We start from the raw sequence: 26,053 nt of genomic DNA, 5'->3' as shown, positions 1-26,053 counted from the left end.
TCCCATTGGAAAACAAGTAAATGGCCCACTTTTACTTTCTTCGGCCTTCATTCAGCTATCAGTATTTTAGCATTTAGTGCTTTGTGCTTTAGATTGAGCCAGGCATTTGAGGGATACAGAGGTATGATAAAGGGCCTTTGTTCTCAAAGGATGGAGTAAGTGCAAAAGATGGCTTAAGGCAATTTATTATCAATAGCCGACCAGTACTAGCAATAGGATCTGTGTGTTCCTGTTGGAGAAAGATCTCTGCAGGTTGTGGTGGTCAGGAAAGGCCATGTGGAAGAGAGAAGAAGTGAGTTGGGCCTTGAATGAAGAAAGGTAAGAATTGGATAAATGGAGAGGCACAGATTGTAAAATGTACTCAAAGCCAGGACCTGAAAAGGACAGAAAGAGTGGAGAAGAGTCCCAGAGTTTCTATGCCTTGTCCTTGGGTCCCAGGGCACCCAGGGGCTGGATGCCTTAGAAATATGATTCAGTCATTTAAATTGTTAGCACATCTTCCATAAACCCTAGTGCACTGACTCTCATCCCTGTCCTAATTGTACTGCCTTTGATTCAGTTCACAAGCGTTCATCTCAAAGGCCTAGTATGAGCCAGCCTCAATGCTACTAGGCATATGATTAGACCTACTGAGCAAACCTATCTCTCTCTTTTTTTGTCCTGGTAAAAAACACATAACAAAATTTATCATCTTAACCACTCTTAAGTGTACACTACAGTAGTGTTAATATATACATTGTTGTGCAATTTATCATGGGTTCGAGCCCTGGACTGGGAAGATCCCACATGCCATGGAGCAACTAAGCCCATGCACCAGAACTCCTGAGCCTATGTTCTAGACTCGCGAGCCACAACTACTGAGCCCACATGCCACCACTACTGAAGCCTGCACGCCTAGAGCCTGTGCTCCGCAACAAGAGAAGCCACCACAATGAGAAGCCCATGCACCGCAACAAAGAGTAGCCCCCACTCACCGCAACTAGAGAAAGCCTGCATGCAGCAACAAAGACCCAACACAGCCAAAAATAAATTAATTAATTAATTTAAAAAGAAAACAAAAAACTGAAACTCTGTGTATTGAACAACTCCCCTTTTCCTGCCCTCCACCTTGCCCCTGGCAACTACCATTCTACTTTCTGTTTCTAAGCATGAGCAAACCTATCTGGAAGCTGGTATTCCTTTAAACCAAGTGGCCCAGGGGCTTGCTAAAAATTTTTCATACAAATTTAGGGATTTTCCGGGAAGATCACAAAGGTGGTCTGCTGGCACCCCCATGTGCCACAGGACTATAGGACAGTGTCACCAGATGCCTCCCATTATTTCTTCAAGTCTCCACTCTCACTAAGGCTTTGGATTTTGGTTTCAGAGGAGGCCCTGTATAATGTCATGTTATAAGAGGTATCTTTGAAAGTATTATGATGAAACAGAGAATCATTCATTTGTAGGAGTAGGTTAAAGTCAATTAGGGAAACAAAAAATGCTTCACATCTGATTGAGTGAAAGTTGCACTGGAAGCTGAGTATTTATTTTCATCTATTAGTCATCTTTCTAACCCTTTTTGCTTTTCTCCTGATCCTAAGATAATAGCCACTATAAATAACTGCTGAGTGTTTAAAGATCCTAACGAAACCTAACTTTATTTTCCCAGAGAACAGTGAGATACTGCTAATAAGAGGAGAGCCCTAGTTTGTGGGGCAAAACGTTGTTAGGGTGTCTGGGTGGCACCCGTTACTTGTGAACATGTAGGAGGAAGCACAGAAAGATCTTGGGGAGATATCCTAAAAGCTTCAAGCCTTATGAGGAAAATGGAGCCTGGTACTTCAGCTTTAGAGTTCTTCGCCCTTGGGGTGCTAGTAAATGTTTAATAACTGGTAGCGGGGTGAGCAGTTGGAGGGGGCTGATTTGTAGTGCTGAGGGTGAATGCTCCCACCATGGCTACCAGTGTGAAGCCAAGTGGCTCTCATAGTGCTTGAAAATTTAACAGTCATCTCTCACAGGCCAAGCATGTGTAAGTCAGCTCCAGCATACCACTGGTTGTTGAGGAAGACTGGGAGAAGGGGGCTGTAAAGCTGTGAGGTGGGGCTTTCTGAGCAGGAGGTGAGTGTGGGTCACTTTCCCCATGGAGCCACCTATATTGCCTCCCAGGGCAATCGAGTCCTCTGAGCAGCCCATTCTGAGAGCCCCTGTGATGTTTTCTCATCTTAAAACAGGGCCTTGGCCACCATGCAGGGCAGCCTTGGCAGAGACACATGCTGGTGAGCTGAGATTTAAGACTCTCACGATAGCCGTAACTCAGTTTCCCGTACTTGGCATTGTGTTTTTTTTGGTACAACAGCCTGTAGTTTTGCGCTGCCTCTCTATAACACTGAGTGATGGTTGCTGTGGGAACTCTGAGTACGAGCATGTGACACAAGCATTGGCTGTCTGACCCTTCCTCTCTTGGTGTCTTTGTTTAGATTCTGACATTTCAGCTGACCTATTTGGCAGGAAAAAGTTTGATACGAGTTATTTGTTCACTGGATTCACCAAAGCAGAAAGACACAAAGTCAGAGGCAGAGAGATTTTCCTACCAGCTGCTAATAAACCTTGGAAATCAACTTTATGTTACATAGGGCATCTTGAGAAGGTCCACTTAAGAAGGTCAGCTGATTATGTGCTGCTAGGATGTCCACTCTCTTACTTGGACCAAGAGGTAAGCTGCACTGCCAGAGACAGGGGAGAAAGCTGGATTTTAGCTCCTCTGAATAGGGAAGAAAGTATCTTGGATTTAAAAAAGGACACAAATAGATAAAAGGAAAGGAACAACTAGGAGTTTCTGAGCTAGGCACTTTTACTTAGGTTATGTAATTAATTCTTTAATCAATTGTTTGAGGTAGGTACAGTTATCGTCATTTTATAGATGACGATGCTAAAGAGACTTAAGTAATTTGTTCAAGCTCACACAGCTGTTAGTGGTAAAGCCATAGTGTAAATGTAGGTCAGTCTGACACCAAAGTCTGAGCTTTTCATTGGCCAAAGCACCTGAGATAACTGGAGTTTGTCAAGTATCCTGAAGGAAGAGGCAAGTCAGGATAGGAAGGTGCAGGGAGAAGCAGAGAGAATGGGGATAACAGGACTCGTTCCTAAGGGGTGGGGAAAGGTCCTGGTTTGGGAACGGCCCATTCAGTTAAGGAAAAAAAGTACTGAACAGGGACCTGGAGAGTTTGCCTGCCAGTTAGGCAGAAATGCCTAAGTAGAGGCTCCTGGCACGGTATGATAACTTTCTAAATGAGGGAAAAGTCTCTTTATTCCATACAAGCATGTCAGAAAAGTCAGTATGAGAAATAAAGCTTCTCCACACACCAAAGGAAGATGACGAATTTTTTAAAAGTTCTTATGTACTTATTTCTTTTAAAGATAATATATTTATGTGGGTCAAAACCAAAAAAAGTAGCACACTGAATTTTAATTATTTTTAAAGTGGTAGTTCCATTTTGTTTAAAAAAATAAAGGGAAAATTAAGATATAAAATTAATGTCCCACAGCCAAGCTAGATGAATGCAGAGGTCACTGGTGAAGAGCTCAGCTTATTATTCATGTCTGGCACTGTCAGCATTTTCTTCAATTAAGTATGAATTTTGAAATGCCCATCACATAAACGTTCTGGTCTTCCTCAGTCAGGCTTCATTGTCGGTGAAGCTTCGTTGGCAGTGCATGAGAGGAGTCGCTTTGGAGCTCATAGGAACTCCAGTAGTCAGCTTTTCAAGAGGTTACAGGAGACGGCAGCCCTTGCTTTCTTGGTTTAAGCTAAGAAGGACCCTTTATCCCAGTTACTAGATGTACAGGTAGGACTTCCCTCTTCAGTTTGCTTATTTATTTATTTGGCTGTGTTGGGTCTTAGTTGCGGCACGCAGGATCTTTCCTTGCGGTGCGTGGGCTTCTCTCTAGTTGTGGCGTGTGGGTTTTCTCTCTCAAGTTGAGGCACGTGGGCTCAGTAATTGTGGCATGCAGGCTTAGTTGTGCTGTGGCATATGTGCTCTTAGTTCCCTGACCAGGGATTGAACCCACGTCCCCTGCATTGGAAGGCGGATTCTTTACCACTGAACCACCAGGGGAAGTCCCTTTAGTTTGTTTTTTTAGCCACCTCCTTCCTTCCAAATAGATGTTCGTGTACTTTTGTTTTATTTCCATTGCAACCTCTCTCCCAGGAGGTAGCTCAAAACTCTATAAGGTGTGCTTGGAAGAGTATGGTTTGCCACTATGATAGTAACACTGGAGGCCAGAAGTGTCACTATGCAAACTGTTATCTCTGTTATAAGCTGTGTTAACTGGAAATGTTTTTGCTAAGTACCATAACAGCACTTTGACCTTTCACAGTGACCCTGCTTAAAAAGAAGTTACAGTCTTAAAAATGACCCACCCAGCTAGAAGGGAAACTGTGGATAGCCCACAAATGGGATTTCTGTTAAAGAATTTTGTCTCTTAAGGAGGGATAGATAAGTGAGGCCTGGCAGTGAGGCAGAGACCCCGTATCAGATTGTCAGAGAGACGGTGTTTTCTGTTTCCCTCCCTGAGATGTGATATATTTCCAAGAAAAGAAAGCTCAAGTAGGGAGGACAGAGATCTGCCTCTTGGTTTCAGCTGGGTGGAGTGTCCAGCCTGCAATAAGCCATAGAGAGGGAGAAGGCCTGATGCAATATTTGGTAAACATGTGTATCATGTTCCCCCACCGCTATTATCTTGGCTGCCTCTTGGTGTGATTGCATGCCTTGCTTGTGCAGGGTGAAGACCTGGGCATGTTGGATCTGTAATTAGTGCAAAGAAAAGCTTCACAAGCTTCACCCCTGGAAACAAGGGGGTTTCTAGGGCTTCAACCAAATCAAGTCAGGGAGGTGGGGCAACTACCCAGGGAAATTAAAGAAAGTCATTGTCGCCACTCCTTTAACCAACTGATGGCCTTTCACGAATCACCCACCATGAGTTTCATTATCTGGTCAGCCTTTCTGAAAGGCAGAGCCAGCCTGTCAGATCAATAAATTTCAGGGCAGTCAAGAGCCCTTTGGTAGCAGGCTTTGAAAGACATGGATGGACTGGAGAACTGGCCAACTTAAATCGGTTCTGAAGGTACTTCCCTGGTGGCGCAGTCATTAAGAATCCACCTGCCAATGCAGTAGACACGGGTTCGAGCCCTGGTCCAGGAAGATCCCTCATGCTGTGGAGCAGCTAAGCCTGTGTGCTCAACTACTGAGCCTGCGCTCTAGAGCCCACAAACCACGACTACTGAGCCCATGTGCCACAACTACTGAAGCCCGCACGCCTCGAGCCCGTGCTCCACAACAGGAGAAGCCACCGCGATGAGAAGCCCGTGCACTGCAACGAAGAGTAGCCCCCGCTCGCCACAACTAGAGAAAGCCTGTGCGCAGCAATGAAGACCCAAAGCAGCCTAATTAATTAATTAATTTAAAAAATTGGTTCTGAAATTGAGTTTGGTCCTGAAGTATATGAGAGGAAAATAGAAAGGGGAAAAAAATCTTCTGCATATTATATACAAGTTGGCTGTATAGAGGAAACAGTTATCTTTTAAAAGGCATCATCTTTTTTATCATAAGAGATTTGTGTCCACCTTTTGTATCCTTGTTTCCAAACAATTATATTGGATGATTGTGCCCTGGAGAGATATTCATGTTATCTTGGATAGAAAGTCACTGTAAGCCCCTAGTGGAGGGGAAGGATGCTCACTCAAATGAGGCCTATGAGTTTGTTACCAGGTTACTATTTGTTCTAGCTCCTGTACTGTTGGCTTGTTTTCTTTTTTTCAGCCACTTTGAGCTAAAGTGTTCTGAAAAAGAATCAATTCTTGCCTCCCAAGGAAGTTCTCAGAACCTGCTTTTGTCTAAGAATTCTCTGCTTCTGGGTGTCCTTGGTTCGTGCAGCAAGACAAGGAATGGGTGCCCCAGCTTCACATCCCCCAGATTATTTCTTTTCTGTACAGAAGGACAGAGGTTTCTGCTCTGTGCCAAGCCAGGGGATATAAAAATGCAAACATCATATATGCCCTTGAGGACCTCACAGTATAAGAATCAGGATCACTAATTTCTTGCTTAGACCTTTGCTTCTGTGCCCTCCTGTAGACCTCACTCAGCTGATGTATTTGGCGTGCTTGTAGCAGCATCCCCCAGCCTTTTATAAACCTAAGAAGGTTTAGGTTTGTAGGTACCCTAATGAAAAAATACCTCATTATAAATCCGTAAATGGTTGGCTGATAACCCTTATTTGGAGTGAGTTTCCACAAGGAGAGCCATGATCGTCTCATATCTTTCACCCCTGCCTCAGTTTCATAAAAAAGGCAAAAGTGGAACTTTCATTAGATGTCCTTGGTAAAGGTAGGACTCTATAAGTTCCTGAGCTTGGCAAATGATTGAGTTTGTCAAAGATCCATCTACAGTACACCCACTTAAAGAAACCTCATGTGGCTACTGCCCAGCTGAAAATTATTTCAGACACTGTTGATTGCTACCTGGAGTCCCTTTAATTTGTCAGGGAGGATTGCCAGGGATGGAGAGGTAGGGAGGAGTAGCACAATGAGGGGAATCTTTGGCCTTGTGGAAATACTAGGAACTCCTGGCTTATAGATACTGATATTTCAGTCTGAATCATTCTTGCCCCAACCAAAAATGGAATGGTAAGACCAAAAAAGACATAAGTTTACTGCCATGGCCCTACTTTCTTTTTTTTTTTTTTGCCTAGTCATGATTTACTGGACTAGACTTTTTACTTAACTTTATTGAGATGTAATTAACATATAATAAAACATATTTGTGTAATCATTAGCATCACAAAGATACAGAACATTTTACTTCCATCACTCATAAAAGTTCTCCTTTACAGTTAGTCTTATCTGCAAATCTGAGCCCTAGGCAACCACTGATGTAATTTCTATCACTATAGATTAGATTTGTCTTTTCTTTTTAAAATTTATTTATTGTTTATTTTGGCTGCACTGGGTCTTAGCTGCAGCACATAGGATCTTCATTGCAGCACACAGACTTCTTAGTTGCAGCATGGGGACTTCTTAGTTGTGGCATGCATGCAGGATCTAGTTCCTCGACCAGGGATCGAACCCGGGTGCCTTGCACTGGGAGCACGGAGTCCTACCCAGTGGACCACCAGGGAAGTCCCTAGATTTGTCTTTTATAGAATTTCACATGAACTCTGTTGTGTCTGAGATTCATCCATATCGTGACACTTCTAGCTGTTTACCAAAGAGAAATGAAAATATATGTCCACCCAAAGACTTGTATACAAATAATATTCATAATAGCATTATTCATGATAACCGAAAACTAGAAACAACCAAAGCAACCAGCAACTGAATGGGTAAACAAAATGTGATACATCCATACATACAATGGAATATTTTTCATGGCCACGAACCCGTGTCCCCTGCATCAGCAGGCGGACTCTCAACCACTGCGCCACCAGGGAAGCCCTAACATGGATGATTCTTGAAAACATATGCAAAATGAAGGAAGCCAGTCACAAAAGACTACATGTTGTGTGATTCCATTTATTTAAAATGTCCAGAATAAGCAAATCTATAGAGACAGAAAATAGATTGGTGGTTACCTAAAGCTGGGTTTGGGGAGTAAGTTGGGAAATGACTGCTAATGGTTATGAAGTTGATGAAAATGTTCTAAACTTAGATCATGGTGATCCCTATGTGAATATAGTAAAACCATTGAATTGTACACTTAAAATGATTGAATTTTATGGTATGTAAATTATCTCTCAATAAAGATGTTTTTAAAAAGAAAGAAAAAAGAAACTGCCATACTGTTTTCAAAAGTGGTTGTACCATTTTTAATTCCCACCAACAATGAATAAGAGTTCTAGCTACTCCATATCTTTGCCACACTTGGAATTGTGAGTGTTTTTAATTTTAGCCATTCTAGTGGGTAGGCAGTGCTCTAGTAATACTGCATACATAGTTTTTTAAATTACTGTTAATTTATTTTGTGTGATGTTGAGCAGCGGATCATTTGCCTGTTTTTAAAATTTGATTATTATAATATTTATGAGTTTTTGTATTGATATATTCTGGATGCAAGTCATTTGTCATATATATGTATTGCAAATATTTTCTCCTAGTCAGTTGCTTGTGTTTGCAAGTTATTAATGGTGTTTTCACAGTCCAGAACTTTTAATGAAGACCAACTTTAATTTAATACCATAAAGATGAATTTATTAATTTTTTAACACTTTTTACTATTGTGTTTTATTTAGTAAATCTTTGTTTACTCCTAGTTGTGAAATTTTTCACCTGTATTTTCTTCCATAAATTTTATAGTTCTGTCTTTTACATTTAGTTCTATGCTCCATGTCAAGTTAATTTTTTGTAAAATGTTTGGTAATGGTAAATGTTCATCCATTTCCCGCCCACCCCCCCACCCCCTGCCCTGCAATATCCTGTTGTTCCATTGTCATTTGTTGAAAAGACTGTTCTTTCCCCTATTGAAATACCTTGGCACATTTGTAAAAAAATCAATTCACCATATATATGTGGGTCTATTTCTGAAATATTAGTTCTGTTCCATTGGTCTAATATATGTCTAAATTTATGCCCTACACTGTCTTATTATAGGTCTGTAGTAAATCTTGAAATCAGGTAATATAAGTCCTCTGATTTTGCTCTTTTTAAAAGTTGTTTTGAATATTTGAGGTCTTTTGCATTTCTATACAAAGTATAAAATTAGCTTGTCCATTTCTACACCAAAAAAACGCTGCTAAGATTCTTTTTATTTAATATTTATTATTTATTTTTGGCTGCATCGGGTCTTAGTTGCGGCATGCGGGATCTTACATTTCAGCATGTGGGCTTCTTCGCTGCGGTGTGTGGGCTTCTCTCTAGTTGTGGCGTGCGGGTTTTCTCTTCTCTAGTTGTGGCACACAGGCTCCAGGGCGTGTGGGCTCTGTAGTTTGCAGCACGTGGGCTCTCTAGTTGAGGCTCATGAGCTCAGTAGTTGTGGCGCACGGGCTTAGTTGCCCCATGGCATGTGGGATCTTAGTTCCCTGACCAGGGATGGAACCCACATCCCCTGTATTGGAAGGTGGATTCTTTACCATTGGACCATCAGGGAAGTCCCAAGCCTGCTAAGATTTTGATTGGAATTGAATTAACGCTATAGATCAACTTGGGGGAGAATTGACACTTTAACAATATTATATTCAAATCCATGATCATAATATACCTGTTTATTTAGATATTTAAAATTTTCTCACCAATATTTTGTAGTTTTTAGCATGCTGTTTTGCATCTGTTTTGTTCAATCTATCCATAAATATTTCTTTTTTTCTTTTTTTTTCTTTTTTTTGCGGTACGCGGGCCTCTCGCTGTTGTGGCCGCTCCCGTTGCGGAGGGCAGGCTCCGGACGCGCAGGCTCAGCGGCCATGGCTCACGGGCCCAGCTGCTTCGCGGCATGTGGGATCCTCCCCGACCGGGGCACGAACCCGTGTCCCCTGCATCAGCAGGCGGACTTTCAACCACTGCGCCACCAGGGAAGCCCCATAAATATTTCATTTTTTATGTTACCTAAATGGTATTTTTAATTCTTTTCCATTATGGTTTATTACAGGATACTGAATATAGTTCCCCATGCTATACAACAGGATCTTGTTGTTTATCCATTCTATATATAATAGTTTGCATCTGCTAATCCCAAACTCCCAATCCAACCGTCCGCCCCCAGCAACCACAAATCTGTTTTCTATGTCTTTGAGTTTGTTTCTGTGTTGTAGATAAGTTCATCTGTGTCATATTTTAGATTCCATATATAAGTGATATCATATGGTATTTGTCTTTTTCTTTCTGATTTACTTCGCTTAGTATGATAATCTCTAGGTCCATCCATGTAGCTGCAAATGGCATTATTTCATTCTTTTTAATGGCTGGATAATATTCCATTATATATATGTACCACATCTTCTTTATCTACTTATCTATCAGTGGACATTTAGGTTGTTTCCATGTCTTGGCTACTGTAAATAGTGCTGCTGTGAACATTGGGATGCATGTATCTTTTCAAATTATAGTTTTGTCCAGCTATATGCCCAGGAGTGGAATTGCTGGATCATATGGTAACTCTACTTTAGTTTTCTGAGGAACCTCCGTACTGCTCTCCATGGTGTCTGCACCAGTTTACATTCCCACCAGTGTAGGAAGGTTCTCTTTTCTTCACACCCTCTCCAGCATTTCTTATTTGTAAACTTTTAATTTTTCCTTGTGGGAGCTTAGTTCGCAGACCAGGGATTGAACCCGGGCCCCTGGCAGTGAGAGCACCAAGTCCTAACTACTGGACTTGCAGGGAACTCCCTGTAAACTTTTTAATGATGGCCATTCTGACGGGTGTGAGGTGGTATCTCATTGTAGTTTTGATTTGCATTTCTCTAATAATTAGCTATGTTGAGCATCTTTTCATGTGCCTATTGGCCATCTGTATGTCTTCCTTGGAGAAATGTCTGTTTAGGTCTTCTGCCCATTTTTTGATTGAGTTGTTTGTATTCTTGTTATTGAGTTGTATGAGCTGTTTGTATATGTTGGATATTAAGCCCTTGGTCACATTGCTTGCAGATATTTTCTCCCAGTCTGTAGGTTATCATTTTGTTTTGTTTATGGTTTCCTTTGCTGTGCACAAGCTTATAAGTTTGATTAGGTCCCATTTGTTTATTTTTGCTTTTATTTCTATTGCCTTGGGAGACTGACTTAAGAAAACATTGATATGATTTATGTCAGAGAATGTTTTGCCTGTGTTCTCTTCTAGGAGTTTTATGGTTGTCATGTCTTATATTTAAAACTTTGAGCCATTTTGAGTTTATCTTTGTGTATGGTGTGAGGGTGTGTTCTAAACTCATAGATTTAAATGTGGCTGTCCAGCTTTCCCAACACCACTTGCTGAAGAGACTATCTTTTCTCCATTGTATATTCTTCCCTTCTTTGTCGAAGATTAATTGATCATATGTGTGTGGGTTTATTTCTGGGCTTTCTATTCTGTTCCATTGATCCATAGGTCTGTTTTTGTGCCAATACTAGGCTGTTTTGATTACTGTAGCTTTGCAGTATTGTCTGAAGTCTGGGAGGATTGTGCCTCCTGCTTTGTTCTTTTTCCTCAGGATTGCTTTGAAAATTCTGCATCTTTTATGGTTCCATATAAATTTTAAGATTATTTGTTCTAGTTCTGTGAAAAATGTCATGGGTAATTTGATAGGGGTTGCATTAAACCTGTAGATTGTTTTGGGTAGTATGGCCATTTTAATAGTGTTAATTATTCTAATCCTAGAGCATGGGATATCTTTCCTAAATGGTTTTTTAAACCTTGATTTCCAACTTTTTTGCTAATATATAGAAATAGAATTTTTTTTTTTTGTGGTACATGGGCCTCTCACTGTTGTGGCCTCTCCCGTTGTGGAGCACAGGCTCTGGACATGCAGGCTCAGTGGCCATAGCTCACAGGACCAGCCGCTCCGCGGCATGTGGGATCTTCCCGGACCGGGGGATGAACCCGTGTCCCCTGCATCGGCAGGCAGAGTCTCAACCACTGCGCCACCAGGGAAGCCCTAGAATTATTTTTAAATTGACCTCTTTTTCTCACAACTTTGATAGATTCGTTTTTTTCTTTTAGAGTCCTTAGAATTTTCTGTGCTCACAATCATATTGTGTACAAGTCAATTCAGTTTTACTTCTTTCTTTCAAGTCTGTATGGCTTTGATTTCTTTTTCTTTCCTTATCGCACTGGCTAGGACCCCCACTACAGTATTGAAGTGGTCAGAGTAAATATCCTTGACAGATCTTCAGGAGAAAGCATTTGGTCTTTCATCATTAAGTAATGTGTTAGATATAGGTTTTCATAGATTTCTTTATTAGGTTGAGGAAGTTCCCTTCTATCCAGAGTTTGCTGAGAGCTTTTATTATGATGAATGTTGAATTTTGCCAGTGTTTTTTCTGTATATATTGAGATGATCATATGGATTTTCTCTTTTATTCTGTTAATATGGTGGCTGATTTTTATATATTAATCCAACCTTATATTCCTGGGAAAAACCCTTCTTGATCATGATATAGTATTTTATTTTGTTTTAATTAATTAATTTATTTATTTATTTAATTTGGGGGGGAGCTGTGTTGGGTCTTCATTGCTGCGCAACAGGCTTTCTCTAATTGCGGCGAGCGGGGGAGAACTACTCTTTGTTGCGGTGTGCAGGCTTCTCATTGTGTTGGCTTCTCTTGTTGCGGAGCCCAGGTACTAGGTGTGCGGGCTTCAGTAGTTGTGGCACGTGGGCTCAGTAGTTGTGGCTCACAGGCTCTAGAGTGCAGTCTCAGTAGTTGTGGCGCACGGGCTTAGTTGCTCCACAGCATGTGGGATCTTCCCAGACCAGGGCTAAACCTGTGTCCCCTGCACTGGCAGGTGGATTCTTACCCACTGTGCCACTGGGGAAGAACATGATATAGTATTTATAATATATATTTCAGAATTTGAGTTGCTAATATTTTGTTGATTATTTTTATGTCAGTATTTATGAGGGATATTAGTTCACAGTTTTCTTGTGGTATCTTTGGTTTTGGTATTAGAGTAATGTTGCCTTACAAAATAAGTTAGGGAGTATTCCTTCCTCTATTTTTATTTTTTATTTTATTTATTTATTTTTTTGCGATACGTGGGCCTCTCACCGCTGCGGCTTCTCCTGTTGCGGAGCACAGGCTCCAGATGCACAGGCTCAGCGGCCATGGCTCACGGGCCCAGCCACTCTGCGGCACGTGGGATCTACCCGGACTGGGGCACGAACCCGCGTCCCCCACATCGGCAGGCGGACCCCCAACCACTGTGCCACCAGGGAAGCCCCTTTCCTCTATTTTTAAAAAGAGTTTGTGAAGAATCACTGTTAGTTCTTGCTTAATGATTAATAGAATTCACCAGTTAAGGCATCTGGACCTGGAATTTTCTTTGTAGGAAGAATTTATTTTTTCTCTTTAATTTAATTTTATTTTTTATACATCATGTTCTCATTAGTTATCCATTTTATACATATTAGTGTATATATGTCAAACCCAATCTCCCAATTCATCACACCACCACCACCACATACATACCAAATGTATGTATCCCCCCTTGGTGCCCATACATTTGTTCTCTACATCTGTGTCTCAATTTCTGCCCTGCAAAGCAGTTCATCTGTACCGTTTTTCTAGATTCCACATATATATGTTAATATACGATATTTGTTTTTCTCTTTCTGACTTACTTCACTCTGTATGACAGTCTCTAGACCCATCCACATCTCTACAAATGACCAATTTCATTCCTTTGTATATATGTACAACAGCTTCTTTATCCATTCGTCTGTCCATGGGCATTTAGGTTGCTTCCATGTCCTGACTATTGTAAGTACTGCTGCAATGAATATTGGGGTGCATGTGTGTTTTTGAATTACAGTTTTCTCTGGGTATATGCCCAGTAGTGGGATTGCTGGGTCATATGGTAGTTCTATTTGTAGTTTTTTAAGGAACCTCCATACTGTTCTCCATAGTGGCTGTATCAATTTACATTCCCACCAACAGTGCAAGAGGGTTCCCTTTTCTCCACACCCTCTCCAGCATTTATTGTTTGTAGATTTTTTGATGATGGCCCTTCTGACTGGTGTGAGGTGATACCTCATTGTAGTTTTGATTTGCATTTCTCTAATGATTAATGATGCTGCGCATCCTTTCATGTGTTTGTTGGCAATCTGTATATCTTCTTTGGAGAAATGTCTATTTAGGTCTTCTGCCCATCTTTGGATTGGATTGTTTGTTTTTTTGATATTGAGCTGCATGTGCTGCTTATAAATTTTGGAGATTAATCCTTTGTCAGTTGCTTCATTTGCAAATATTTTCTCCCATTCTGAGGGTTGTCTTTTGATCTTGTTTATGGTTTCCTTTGCTGTGCAAAAGCTTTGAAGTTTCATTAGGTCCCATTTGTTTATTTTTGTTTTTATTTCCATTTCTCTAGGAGGTGGGTCAAAAAGGATCTTGCTTCGATTTATGTCATAGAGTGTCTGCCTATGTTTTCCTCTAAGAGTTTTATAGTGTCTGCCCTTAGATTTAGGTCTTTAATCCATTTTGAGTTAATTTTTGTGTATGGTGTTAGGGAGTGGTCTAATTTCATTCTTTTACATGTAGCTGTCCAGTTTTCTCAGCACCACTTATTGAAGAAACTGTCTTTTCTCCTTTGTATATTCTTGCCTCCTTTATAAAAAATAAAGTGACCATATGTGCGTGGGGTTATCTCTGGACTTTCTATCCTGTTCCATTGATCCATATCTCTGTTTTTGTGCCAGTACCATACTGTCTTGATTACTGTAGCTTTGTAGTATAGTCCGAAGTCTGGGAGCCTGATTCCTCCAGCTCCGTTTTTCTTTCTTAAGATTGCTTTGGCTCTTTGGGGTCTTTTGTGTTTCCTTACAAATTTTGAAACTGTTTGTTCTAGTTCTGTGAAAAATGCCAGTGGTAGTTAGGGATTGCATTGAATCTGTAGATTGCTTAGGGTAGTATAGTCATTTTCACAATGTTGATTCTTCCAATCCAAGAACATGGTATATCTCTCCATCTGTTTGTATCATCTTTAATTTCTTTCATCAGTGTCTTATAATTTTCTGCATACAGGTCTTTTGTCTCCTTAGGTAGGTTTATTGCTAGATATTTTTTTGTTGCAGTGGTAAATGGGAGTGTTTCCTTAATTTTCACATTTTTCATCATTAGTGTATAGGAATGCAAGATATTTCTGTGTGTTAATTTTGTATCCTGCTACTTTACCAAGTTCATGGATTAGCTCTAGTAGTTTTCTGGTAGCATCTTTAGGGTTCTCTATGTATAGTAGCATGTCATCTGAAAACAGTGACAGTTTACTTTTTCTTTTCTGATTTGGATTTCTTTTTTTTCTTTTTCTTCTCTGATTTCTGTGGCTAGAACTTCCAAAACTATATTGAATAGTCACGAACTCATGTCCCCTGCATCAGCAGGTGGACTCTCAACCACTGTGCCACCAGGGAAGCCCTGTACCTCTTAATTTTATTATTTTAGTCGTTGCTCTAGGTTTTACAATACGCATCTTTAACTTACCACAGTGTACCTTCAAAATGTTACAGGACTTAATGTAATGTATAATAACCTTGCAATAGTGTGTTTCCATTTGTCCCCCTCTTGTTCTTTGTACTACTGTTGTCAGACATTTTTCTTCTAGGTTTCTTATGAATTTCACATTAGATTGTTATTATTTTTTGCGTTAAAGAGTCAATTATCTTTTTTCCTAGTTTTCAAACTTATGTAAAAGTTTTTTACACTTATCTGTGTATTTACCATTTCCAGTATTTTTTATTCCTATTTATAGATCCAGATAATATAATTGTCCTTCTACCAGAAGATCTTCTTTAAGCATCTCTTCTAGTTGCAGGACTGTTGGCAACACATTCTCTTAGATTGTTTGTTTGATAAGGTCTTTATTTCACCCTCATTTCAGAAAAATATTTTTGCTGGATATAGAATTCTGGGCTAACAGTTTTTTTTCTTTTGGCACTGTATCATTCCATTGTTTTCTGGCTTGTATAGTTATTGACAAGAATTGTGAATTTTTATCTTTGCTCCTCTGTACATAATGTGTTTATCCCTCTTCTAGTTGCTTTTAATATTCTGTCTTCAACATTGATTTTCAGCAGTTTTATTGTGATGTGCCTTATACCTTCCATTTTGTTCCTTATGTTCATGGTTATCTTTAAACACTTGAACATAATTATAATAGCTTTTTAAATGTCCTTGCTAATTCCATCATCTCTTTCATTTCTGGGTCTATTTCTATTCATTGATGTTTCTCTTGGTTTTGAGTTACATTTTCCTGCTTCTTGACGTGTCTGATTTTTTTGTTTTTTTTGTTTTTGGATGCATTGGGTCTTCGTTGCTGTGCGCAGGCTTTCTCTGGTTGTGGCAAGCGGGGGCTACTCTTCGTTGCGGTGCACGGGCTTCTCATTGCCGTGGCTTCTCTTGTTGTAGAGCATGGGCTCTAGATGCATAGGCTTCAGTAGTTGTGGCACATGGTCTCAGTAGTTGTGGCACACGGGGTCTAAAGCGCAGGTTCAGTAGTTGTGGCACACAGGCCTAGTTGCTCTGGGGCCTGTGGGATCTTCCCGGACCAGGACTCGAACCCATGTCCCCTGCATTGGCTGGCAGATTCTTAACCACTGAGCCACCAGGGAAGCCCAGACATGTCTAATAATTTTTTATTGGATACTCGGCATTGTGAATGTTATATAGTTAAGTGCTGGATTTTGTTATCTTTATTAAATAATGTTGGACTTTACTGAGGAAGGTAAGCAAATTATTTGTGGAACACCAATGTTCTCTTGAAACTCCTTTTTTTCATGTGGTGATCTTTTTTTCCAGTGTTATTGAGATATAATTGACATACAGTACTGTTTAAATTTACCACAGTATCTTTAGTTAACATTAGTCATCTCCTGTAGGTACAAAGGTGGCGGGGAATGGGGTGTTCTTTGATATATAATTGACATATACTACTGTTTAAATTTACCACAGTAACTTTAGTAACATTGGTCATCTCCTATAGGTACAAAGGCGGCGGGGAATGGGGTGTTCCTTGTGATGAAAACTCTTGGGATTTACTCTCTCAATAATTTCCAAATATACCATACAGCAGTGTTAACCATACCATACAGCATGTAGTACATTACATCCCCAGTACTAATTTATCTTATAATTGGAAGTTTATACCTTTTGACCACCTTCATCCATGATATTTCTTTTTATCTTTGTTAAGGTAGGTTTATAGCGGCCTTTAACTCTAGGGCTAGTTTAGTTCTATAATTAAGGTGTGAGTGTTCTGGTGCTTCTTTTGAATGCCATACGTACTCAAGAGGTACTTTTCATTCTGCTTAGTCAAAATTCATACACCTCCCAGTCCTGTGTGAGCTCTGGGAATTGTTCAGCTTACAGATCCTTAGTCATTTTTTTGTTCGAACTGGTTGAATTTTACCTTATACGTGCGATTCTTATTCAGCAGCAGATTCAGTGGGAACCCTACATAAATTTCTGAAGCTCTGTTCTTTGCCTAACTCTTTTCTTTCTGGTAACCTGCCTCACAAGTGCTAGCCACCTCTGTGTCTCCAAGCTCTAGTGTGTCTCCTTTAGATTTTCATGCTCACCTTATATTTTCTTTCTCTCAGGATTCCTGTCCTGAACTGCCTTTTATACAATGTATGAAAAGAGGTATTTCTTTCCTAGTTTTCAGTTACTCCATCATGAATGGAAGTGGAAGTCCTGAACTGCTTTAAAATATACAGTATACCCTGAGTTACCCAACTAAATTTTTAAAAATTCATATACTTTTCAGAGAAACTTCCCTTGAATTAACTGTTCATATGCATTGTCCATTTTACTTCATTCTCTTTCTTCCTTCCTTCCTCTTTTTTCAGTTACTGGAGGAGAGGTTTTTTTTTTTAAAATAAATTTATTTATTTTTGGGTGTGTTGGGTCTTTGTTGCTGTGCGCGGGCTTTCTCTATTTGCAGCGAGCCAGGGCTACTCTTCGTTGCGGTGTGCGGGCTTCTCATTACGGTGGTTTCTCTTTGTTGTGGAGCATGGGCTCTAGGCACGCTGGCTCAGTAGTTGTGGTACACAGGCTTAGCTGCTCCACGGCATGTGGCATCTTCCCAGACCAGGGCTCCACCCCATGTCCCCTGTATTGGCAGGTGGATTTTTAACTGCTGTGCCACCAGGGAAGTCCCAGAGGAGAGTCTTGAGTGGATTTTGGAAACAATATTTTATAGTGAGCATTTTAATATATTTTTAAAGATAATCCACTAAAACATCTCTCTTCCCTTTCCGCATTTTTTCCTTCTATTCTTGGGCCAGAGTCCCAGCCTTACATTGATCCTTTACAAAGATTCATCCCTCAACTCTCTTAAAAGAGCAAGAATTGAAACTGAAGCTCTTGGATGGCTGATATTTTGTCCTGATAATTAACTGTCTTCTTGGTCATCATGACTCTTTTAGGCTATGTCCACCTGGAGAGAATTTTGCAATCTGAATTAGCTGAATAGGATTAGGTGGTAGGCAAAAGAGAAGAGACTTTGGATTCCTTAATTTTCCCTGTCTTAAGAGATGTGATACTGTTTCAACCAGGCTGCCCATTCACTGGTCAGTTATGCAGCGGACTGCAAACCACACTTAGTTCTACTGGCCCAACTGTTTATATGCTTATATATGTGGGTATGCCCTTACATGGTGGTTTATCTTGATTCCCCATTTGCTTGTTAGCTTCTTAAAGACAGGACTTGGGCTTTAGAAGCCTATAAGAGTGCTGAGAGGGCTTCCCTGGTGGCACAGTGGTTGAGAGTCCGCCTGCCGATGCAGGGGACACGGGTTCGTGCCCCAGTCCAGGAAGATCCCACATGCCACGAAGTGGCTAGGCCTGTGAGCCATGGCCACTGAGCCTGCACGTCCGGAGCCTGTGCTCCGCAACAGGAGAGGCCAACAGTGAGAGGCCCGCGTACCGCCAAAAAAAAAAGAGTGCTGAGAACCGTGCACTGGCTGGGTGTACTGTCTAATTCTAATCTTATCATGAGACTTTCCCACCCCCCCCACCCCCACCCCAGGCCATGTGCAGCTTGCGGGATCTCAGTTCCCGGACCAGGGACTGAACCCAGGCCACAGCAGTGAAAGCCGAATCCTAACTACTAGACCACCAGGGAACTCCCCTATTGTGCAACCTTGATGAGAGATTCCTTTCCTTTTTGGTTGGGCCTGAGTGTTAATAAATTAGTCCACAAGCATGTTGAATGTGTACTGTTCCTTAGGACTGTGTTAGGCATTGTGGAAAATCTGTAATGTAAAACTGGGTGCCTTCCTTCAGGGTGCTGAGAATCTAGCTATGATGCAATTTCAGTGAGGCAATCAGTAGTAATAGCATGTTTGTTTCTTCAGGAGAGAGCCTGCCACTCAGCCTGCCTGTACCTGCTAAAGCACAAACCCTAAAGCAGGGTGTTCTTTCCTCCACCAGAAACCCCTCATTGGGAAGCCTGTAGAAGACAGATCTCTTCCAGAAAGTGAGAGAAGGGAAAGGTTGCTCATTTATGGCAGGGGTTGGAATTTCAGGTCCTAAAAAGGAGTTATTCATGGAGTCATTTAAAATGAAAGAATAATAATGATAACACGGCTTCCCTGATGGCGCAGTGGTTAAGAATCCGCCTGCCAATGCAGGGGACACGGGTTCAAGCCCTGGTCCGGGAAGATCACACATGCTACAAAGCAGCTAAGCCCATGCGCCACAACTCCTGAGCCTGTGCTTTAGAGCCCATGAGCCACAACTCCTGAGCCTGTGCACCACAACTACTGAAGTTCACATGCCTAGAGCCCATGCTCCACAACAAGAGAAGCCACTGCAATGAAAAGCCCGTGCACCACGACAAAGAGTAACCCCCGCTCGCCGCAACTAGAGAAAGCCTGCATGCAGCAACAAAGACCCAATACAGCCAAAAATAAACAAATAATAAATAAATTTAAAAATAAAATAAACTTATGAAATGATTCTCAACCCAGTGTAAAATAATAATAATAACAGCTATGGTTATTACATACTGCTTGTGTGTCAAGCAGTATACTTGGCGCTTTATATATATTACCTTATTTAATCTTCTATATGATGAACGTTATTATTATCCCCGTTTTACAGATGAGGAAATGGGCTCACCCAGCTCCACCCTGCTGCTAGTATGTGGTAGAGCTAGGGTGAGTCCAGGCAGGCTGGCTCTAGAGCCATTCTCTTTACGTTATTTTGAAAATTAATAGCTGTTGGTTGAGATTCTTTTGCAGGGCCTAGGCACAACTAGACCCAGACTGTGACCCACCAATGTCTTTAATTGGAGAACATCTTTGCATTGCTTTTTTTTTTTTGTTTTGGCTGCATTGGGTCTTCATTGCTGCACGTGGGCTTTCTCTAGCGGTGGTGAGCGGGGGCTACTCTTTGCTGCAGTGCACGGGCTTCTCATTGCCGTGGCTTCTCTTGTTGAGGAGCACAGGTTCTAGGGCGCATGGGCTTCGAACCCGTGTCCCCTGCATCGGCAGGCGGACTCTCAACCACTGCGCCACCAGGGAAGCCCCCCCTATATATTTTTATATATATGTATAACTGAATCACTTTGCTGTACACCTGAAACACACACCATTGTAAATCAACTATATTTCAATAAAAATTAAAACAAAAACAAAAACATGGCCCCAGAAACCTGAGGAATCACTCCCCGTGGCCAGGCTTTTTTCAGGGTAATAAGTAGTGAGCAAGGTCTCTTGGGGGTGTTGTCTCAGACTGAATGCAACGCAGTAGGGCAGCAGGAGGGGCGTGGGGGCCAAATGACCTAGGATTCATGTGGACTAAGCCCCACCTGGCCCTTGACTTCCCCAGGTGCTAGAGGTAGTGCGAGCCAACTATGACACGCTCACACTAAAGCTGCAAGATGGCCTGGACCAGTATGAGCGCTACTCCGAGCAGCACAAGGAAGCCGCCTTCTTCAAAGAGCTGGTGAGTGTGCCCCGCCTCCACCTCTGCCTGTGTCTCTTAAGGGCCCTTTCCCAGCCACTGGGTCCTACTGTGCAGGTGGGCAAAGGCTGATGAAATAAGACTGGAGAGGCCTGCTTGGATTGTGTTTGCAACTTATCTCCCAAAGCAGTCCAGGAAGGACCAGGCAGTGAGAGCTGAAGATATTCCCCAGAGTGCTGGTGCCAGGCTGGGAAGGGTGAGAGGCCTGAGGCAGCAGTGCCCACCTCTCCTCTGCAGCCATGGTGACAGCCCTTGCACAGCTCCAGCTGGGCCTGGAGTTTGACGTGTGTTCCCAGTGGCAGCTCTGGCTCATTACTCCTTATCCTGTCCTCAGAGTAACTAATGAGAGTAATTGATTCTTCTCCTCCTTATGTAATCACTTCTTCCTAAGTTCCTAACTGGGTCCTGGTCTGAGTGCCCTTCCAGTCTAGTTCTCCAGTCTTCACTCCCTGCCCCCATTCCCACTTTCCAGTCACTCAGCTTTCTGCAGCCCCCTCCCGTGGCCACCTGCAGCCAGTGAGCATCTGCTCTGCCTCCTACTCTACCTCCCAGTCAGCATTTCCACAGAACTGGACTTACCCTGTTGGTGGTCCCTGTCCTGTCCTGTGCTCAGAAGATGCTCTCAGGAAAAGCCCAGTCTCCCTGTATTCCTGCCACTCCACCTGCCTGGTTGTGCATGATCATCCTGGCTGGGGGCTGAGACCAGGGCACACAGGCCTGTGTACCGACTTGCCATGTCCTCAGACCTCCCACTTCTGGGGCAGAACTTGCATCAGCCCAGCTTTTACTTACCCATGCCCAGTCCATGATGAAGGTGCTAGATTTTAGATCACCTGTCTTGTGCTAAACCCAGCCCAACTCTGACCCTGACATGGCATTCCTGGGATTATTGGGTTTCCCCAAGGTGAGGCAGATATACTCTGGACTGAGTTAGTTGGGAAAGGGAAGCCACTAGTGTAATAAGAAGATAGCAGAGTACAGTATTTTTATGGGGTGTTCAGCAAGTTATTGGGAGATGAAGAGGATTGTGGAGGAGAGAGTTCAAGCAGCTCTCTTGAGGCTTTTGGGCACTAGCCTGTGCCTTACTCATTTCTCCTCATATCTGTACCTCTGACACAGGGAAGCAAAGAGGGTCTGGTTAGGTTTGGAGCTAATGAGCTTGAGCTGCCTGCTGTTTGCCATGCTGCCCTTTCCTCTGCTTCCTGCCTGATGACTTCATTAAGTTTCCCATAGCAAAACAGAAATTGAAGAAAAGCTCCCTGGGCTTTGGAGCCTAAGACAGATACACATTCCTTTTCTCCTTCCTCCCCTGCTTTGTCTCTCATTCGATGTTCACTTCTATTTCCCATGAATGAATTTCCTTCCAGAGTCTGCTGGATTCCTCTTAGAACCCACTCAGCGCAGGGAGTTTGGCCTTCTGACCCCTTTCCCACAGGTCTTTTCTCCTGCTGACACAGGCGGAACTTCCTGCAAGGTTCTTGGTCTGTGGGTAGAAAGCATGAGCAGTGGGGACATAGCAAGGATACAACTAGACTTTCCTCTCAAGTGGGGAGGCATCTTTGTGGTATGGAGAGTGCTGGACTAGGAGTTGAGAAACCTGGGTCCTACTTTCACAACTGGGACTCACTGGCTGTATGACCTGATCCTGGCTATTGGCCTCCTTGGATCATACTCCTGCCATCCAATGACAGACAAGGGCTGCATCTCTAACCGTTCTTTCCAACCCAGAAAAGTAGATAAATACAGAAGGAGATTGAGGAGACTCAAAACACATCCAAAGAGAGGTAGCTCCAGAGCATGAGTCCTCTGGCCTCAGTTTCTCCTCCTCCATTAGACCACTGACCAGATCAGGGCCCCTTCGGCCTGGCCGAGGCAAGGACAAAGGCCTGACCTCAGCCCTCCTTCCCTGTCTGTGCTTGTTTCTACCTCATCAGGTGCTCAGACGCTCTGCTCACATCCACTAGGATCCCTGTCTCTCAACCTCTCTTTTCTTCTGACTATCATGGAATTGTTTGCTCATTTACCTGCAGGGATGATAGATGTTAAGGGTTCATTTCCTAAGAGAGAAACTTCTAGCACTGCATCTTGGCCTTGTGCTTCAGGCACTGCCCTCTGCTGTTTGTAACGGACTCTCTCCTGTTTTCTCTCTGCCTGTGCTCCTCCCCCCCCCACCTTCCCTCACCTTTTCCCAGGTTCGATCCATTAGCACCAACGTCCGGAGGAACCTGGCCTTCCACACACTCAGCCAGGAAGTCCTGCTCAAGGAATTCTCCACTATCTCCTGAGGCTGCCATGCATACCTGGGCAGCCACTGACTGCCCCTTACCCATGAGGCTTCCTGGGCTGGAGGCGGGGGCGAGGGTAGAGGGCCTGTTCCCAAAGCTGGAGAAAAACACAGATACCGAGGTCTCTCGGTGAAGGCCGCACTTCAGTGGAGCTCGGACAGCAGGGGCCAGGATGGGCAAGCCAAGGATGATCTTATTTGGGGAGAGGATGGGTGGGCACAGGGAGACACCTTCAGAAATGTGGAGACTTCCAGGGTGGGCTCTCTGAACAACCCCTCATATTTCCAATTGAGATTACAAGTTGTGGCTACTGACTAATTTTTAGGAGCTGTTGGGTAAGCCTTAGGGTGATGCCAACACCTGGGGGGTCAGTGGTTCTCCTAGGCTTCTGAAAACAGACTAACTCTCAGATGTAGGGGGAGCCAGTTCTGCTTCCTTTGTGCCCAGAAATCTGTGTCCCCAGCCCCCACCTGCACTTGACCCTTAGCTCAGGCTTAGGGTGGGGTAGGAATGGGATACGTTTTTTCTATTTTCTGAATCCAGAGCTGACTCCTCTGCTGTCTGACCACCACTTTGTGGATTTGATTCTTGGCAACGGGAGTACCTGTTTGCGTTGCCCTGCCTTCCAGCCCATTGACTCGTCAGCACTACAGGGTCACCACCTTAGCTTTTCATTTTCAATCTGGTTTAAATTGTCTTTAGGGTGTGTGTGTGAAATAAACATGGACAGGTTTTCTGGAGCCCTCAGGTGCCTACTTTGCTGGTTCCCTTTCCAGCAGCTTCCCCACCTCCTTAGCTACCCCCTTCTCTGGGAGCCTTTCTTGTGTCTGCTGAGCTCCCCTCCACGTGTTCCTCCCCCTCACCCGGCTGTTGTTTACATCCAGCCTGCGTGAGAATTTCCTCTGGGGAGGAATCTGTTCCTGCTGTGGTCTGGTGCCTGGAAGGGAGAGAACTTGCTGGGGCCAGGCTCTGAAACAGGCCAGGTGAGCATCATGGAGAGGCCGACCTTTGGGAAGTTGGCCTATGGTCCCTTCTCTGGACGGCCTCCTTGGGACTACTACTGTAGGCTTTCCTGCCCCACAGCTGCCTTTGAAGTAGCTGCTGCTCTGAGATCCTCCCTTTCTAAAGCACTTTCTAAAGCCCTCAGGATGGTAGGGGGCAAGCAGCACAGGAAGAATCTGGGAGTAAGTATCAGAATCCAGCCGTGAGAGCAGGTCTGGGACCTCCCCGGCTGCTATTCCACTTGGCTTCAAATCTTTTTGGGGTACTCGCCCTCCCTGGGAACCAGAGTTCCGACTCCAACATTGAGCAAATTCCAGAGAATCCACCATCGTGCTGCCATGTATAGTTGTAGATTCTTAAGGTATCAAGGGCAGGGTCATCTCTGATCACTAGACGGTTAGTCCAGCCTGGGGCATTTAGTGTTTTCCACAGTTTTTCCACAGATAAACCCCAGAGGAGCAGGAGCTGGAAGCTGGTGGCAAGTTGAAGTTATTAAAAATTGATTTGTATGGGACAGTCTTTTTAGTGTCTTTTCTATTTCCCCTTAATCTCTGTTACCCAGAACCCCTTTCTCAATGACAGAGTTAAGGTTATCTCGGAGATGCTGGTCTCATCTGGTTAGGGAACCCCTTATATGCTCTGTTTCTCAGTCTCCTGGTCCTAGTGGAAGCCAGTTCAGTTCAGAAGTTGTAGCCTCCCTTGCCTTTTGGGTGGAAGGAAGGAAGGAAGAAGAAAATCCCTTTACCTCAAAACTTGGTGTTAAGGAGGCCCGCCAGCCTATTTGGGCTGCTTCTAGATTCCTGCCAGCCTTTCATATGAAGTGAATAAGGGCAGGTCCAGGGCATGAGGCAATAAGCAAAGCACTCCTTGCCTTCCATTTTAAAAGCCCATCTCTTGGCCTATTTACATACACCTATTCTAAGAACTCCAAATAGGAATCCCATCCTTTCTTAGAATTTAACCCCAAAAGGAGCCGACTATGCCCTGTCCATGCCCCGATGTCTATACCAGGTCTGTGGAGGACCCTCCGGAGTCAGGGAAAAGCCAGGAGTAGGGCATTGCTCCCAAAGATAATCCTTCCTTCGGCTGCTCATCCCCTTCTCATGCCTGAACTCTCACCACAATTCCTGCTGGGTTAATTGAATCAAGTGCTTGTAAATTAATCCAGTTGAAGAGATTAAATGTGCTGGGGTCACTTTAGCTGAAGCTTTCCGTCTCAGCAGGCCACTCCTCCAGAGGAGCCATTGGGCAGGCAGGATTACCTGGGACACCGCCACCATACCATCAAAACACATCAGACATTGCCCCTGCCACTAATCCTCATGGTGGTTGGGGAGCTAGGAGCCCAGGAAGGATCGTGGGGGAGGTCAGACTAGTAGGCTTAGTTGTTCAGTAGCCATTCCTGGGAGCTGGAGGTAGGCGAGCTTTGTGCTAGCCGCTAGCTTCAGAAAAAAAGAGCTAGTCTAAGGGAACGGGGCCTCGTAACAAGGGCATTTCTCCCCCACTCTTGCCTGCATCCCCAAACCCCTCAGTCATTTCCCAGATCTTCTGGAAAACAGAAGGAATCTAGAATAGGGCAGGTGACAGAAAAGAGCAGGGCAGGAAAGTTGAAAGAAAAAAAAAAGGAACAAAAGAACAAGAAAGTCTTGAGAAACTGACCTGGTTCACTCTTTCTTTTCTTTTTCTTCCCAGTTGGCCAGCGGGGGTCATTAGATCAGGGAAGAAGGCACCTTGAGAGTGAATAGGGCCCAGAGACAGGGTCCTGGAGTGGGTGAGGGTAGGGGTCCTTCCAAGAGAAGAGAAAATTGTAGTCCACTGGCCTGAGATAAGCCTGCGTTAGAGGCTGAGTTGACCTTTGCATCCCTAACCCCCTTCAAGCAGGGTGGGCACTGGTGGGGGCCAGAGAGACTCATACATGGGTGGAGAACAACAGAGAAAATAGGGGCTGACAGGGAGACCGAACAGGGAACTCATACGTACCCGGGCCAGTGCTGAGAGTAGGGGAAGGAGTGCTGAGAATCGGGGGCGGGGATTCCTCCTAGCGGAGCCTTTCTGGCCCTGTTCCCTCCTCCACCCGCAAGACCCGGGACTTCAGGTTTAGGGGGTAGTGTTGCCAGAGAGCTCGTCTTCCTCCCCGCACTTCTCAGCCCACACT

At 43.4% G+C, this 26,053-nt stretch overlaps 1 protein-coding gene across 5 annotated transcripts in view; it reads left to right on the top strand.

Moving 5' to 3' along the window:
• ARMH3 (armadillo like helical domain containing 3) overlaps window positions 1–24,412 on the top strand; it is a 172,505-nt gene extending 148,093 nt beyond the window's left edge. For all 5 annotated transcript variants that reach the window (XM_024735064.1, XM_024735063.1, XM_024735060.1 and 2 more), the window contains 2 exons: window positions 20,477–20,593; window positions 22,804–24,412. In XM_024735064.1, the coding sequence (XP_024590832.1) occupies window positions 20,477–20,593; window positions 22,804–22,896 (210 nt within the window). In that variant the 3' untranslated portion in view covers window positions 22,897–24,412. The remainder of the gene's footprint in view (window positions 1–20,476; window positions 20,594–22,803) is intronic.
• The last annotated feature ends 1,641 nt before the right edge of the window (window positions 24,413–26,053 follow it).

Source organism: Neophocaena asiaeorientalis, unplaced genomic scaffold, assembly GCF_003031525.2.
Source record: "Neophocaena asiaeorientalis asiaeorientalis breed wild unplaced genomic scaffold, Neophocaena_asiaeorientalis_V1.1 scaffold240, whole genome shotgun sequence".
Classification (NCBI taxonomy): domain Eukaryota; kingdom Metazoa; phylum Chordata; class Mammalia; order Artiodactyla; family Phocoenidae; genus Neophocaena; species Neophocaena asiaeorientalis.
This window is presented reverse-complemented; position numbering and strand designations above follow the sequence as displayed.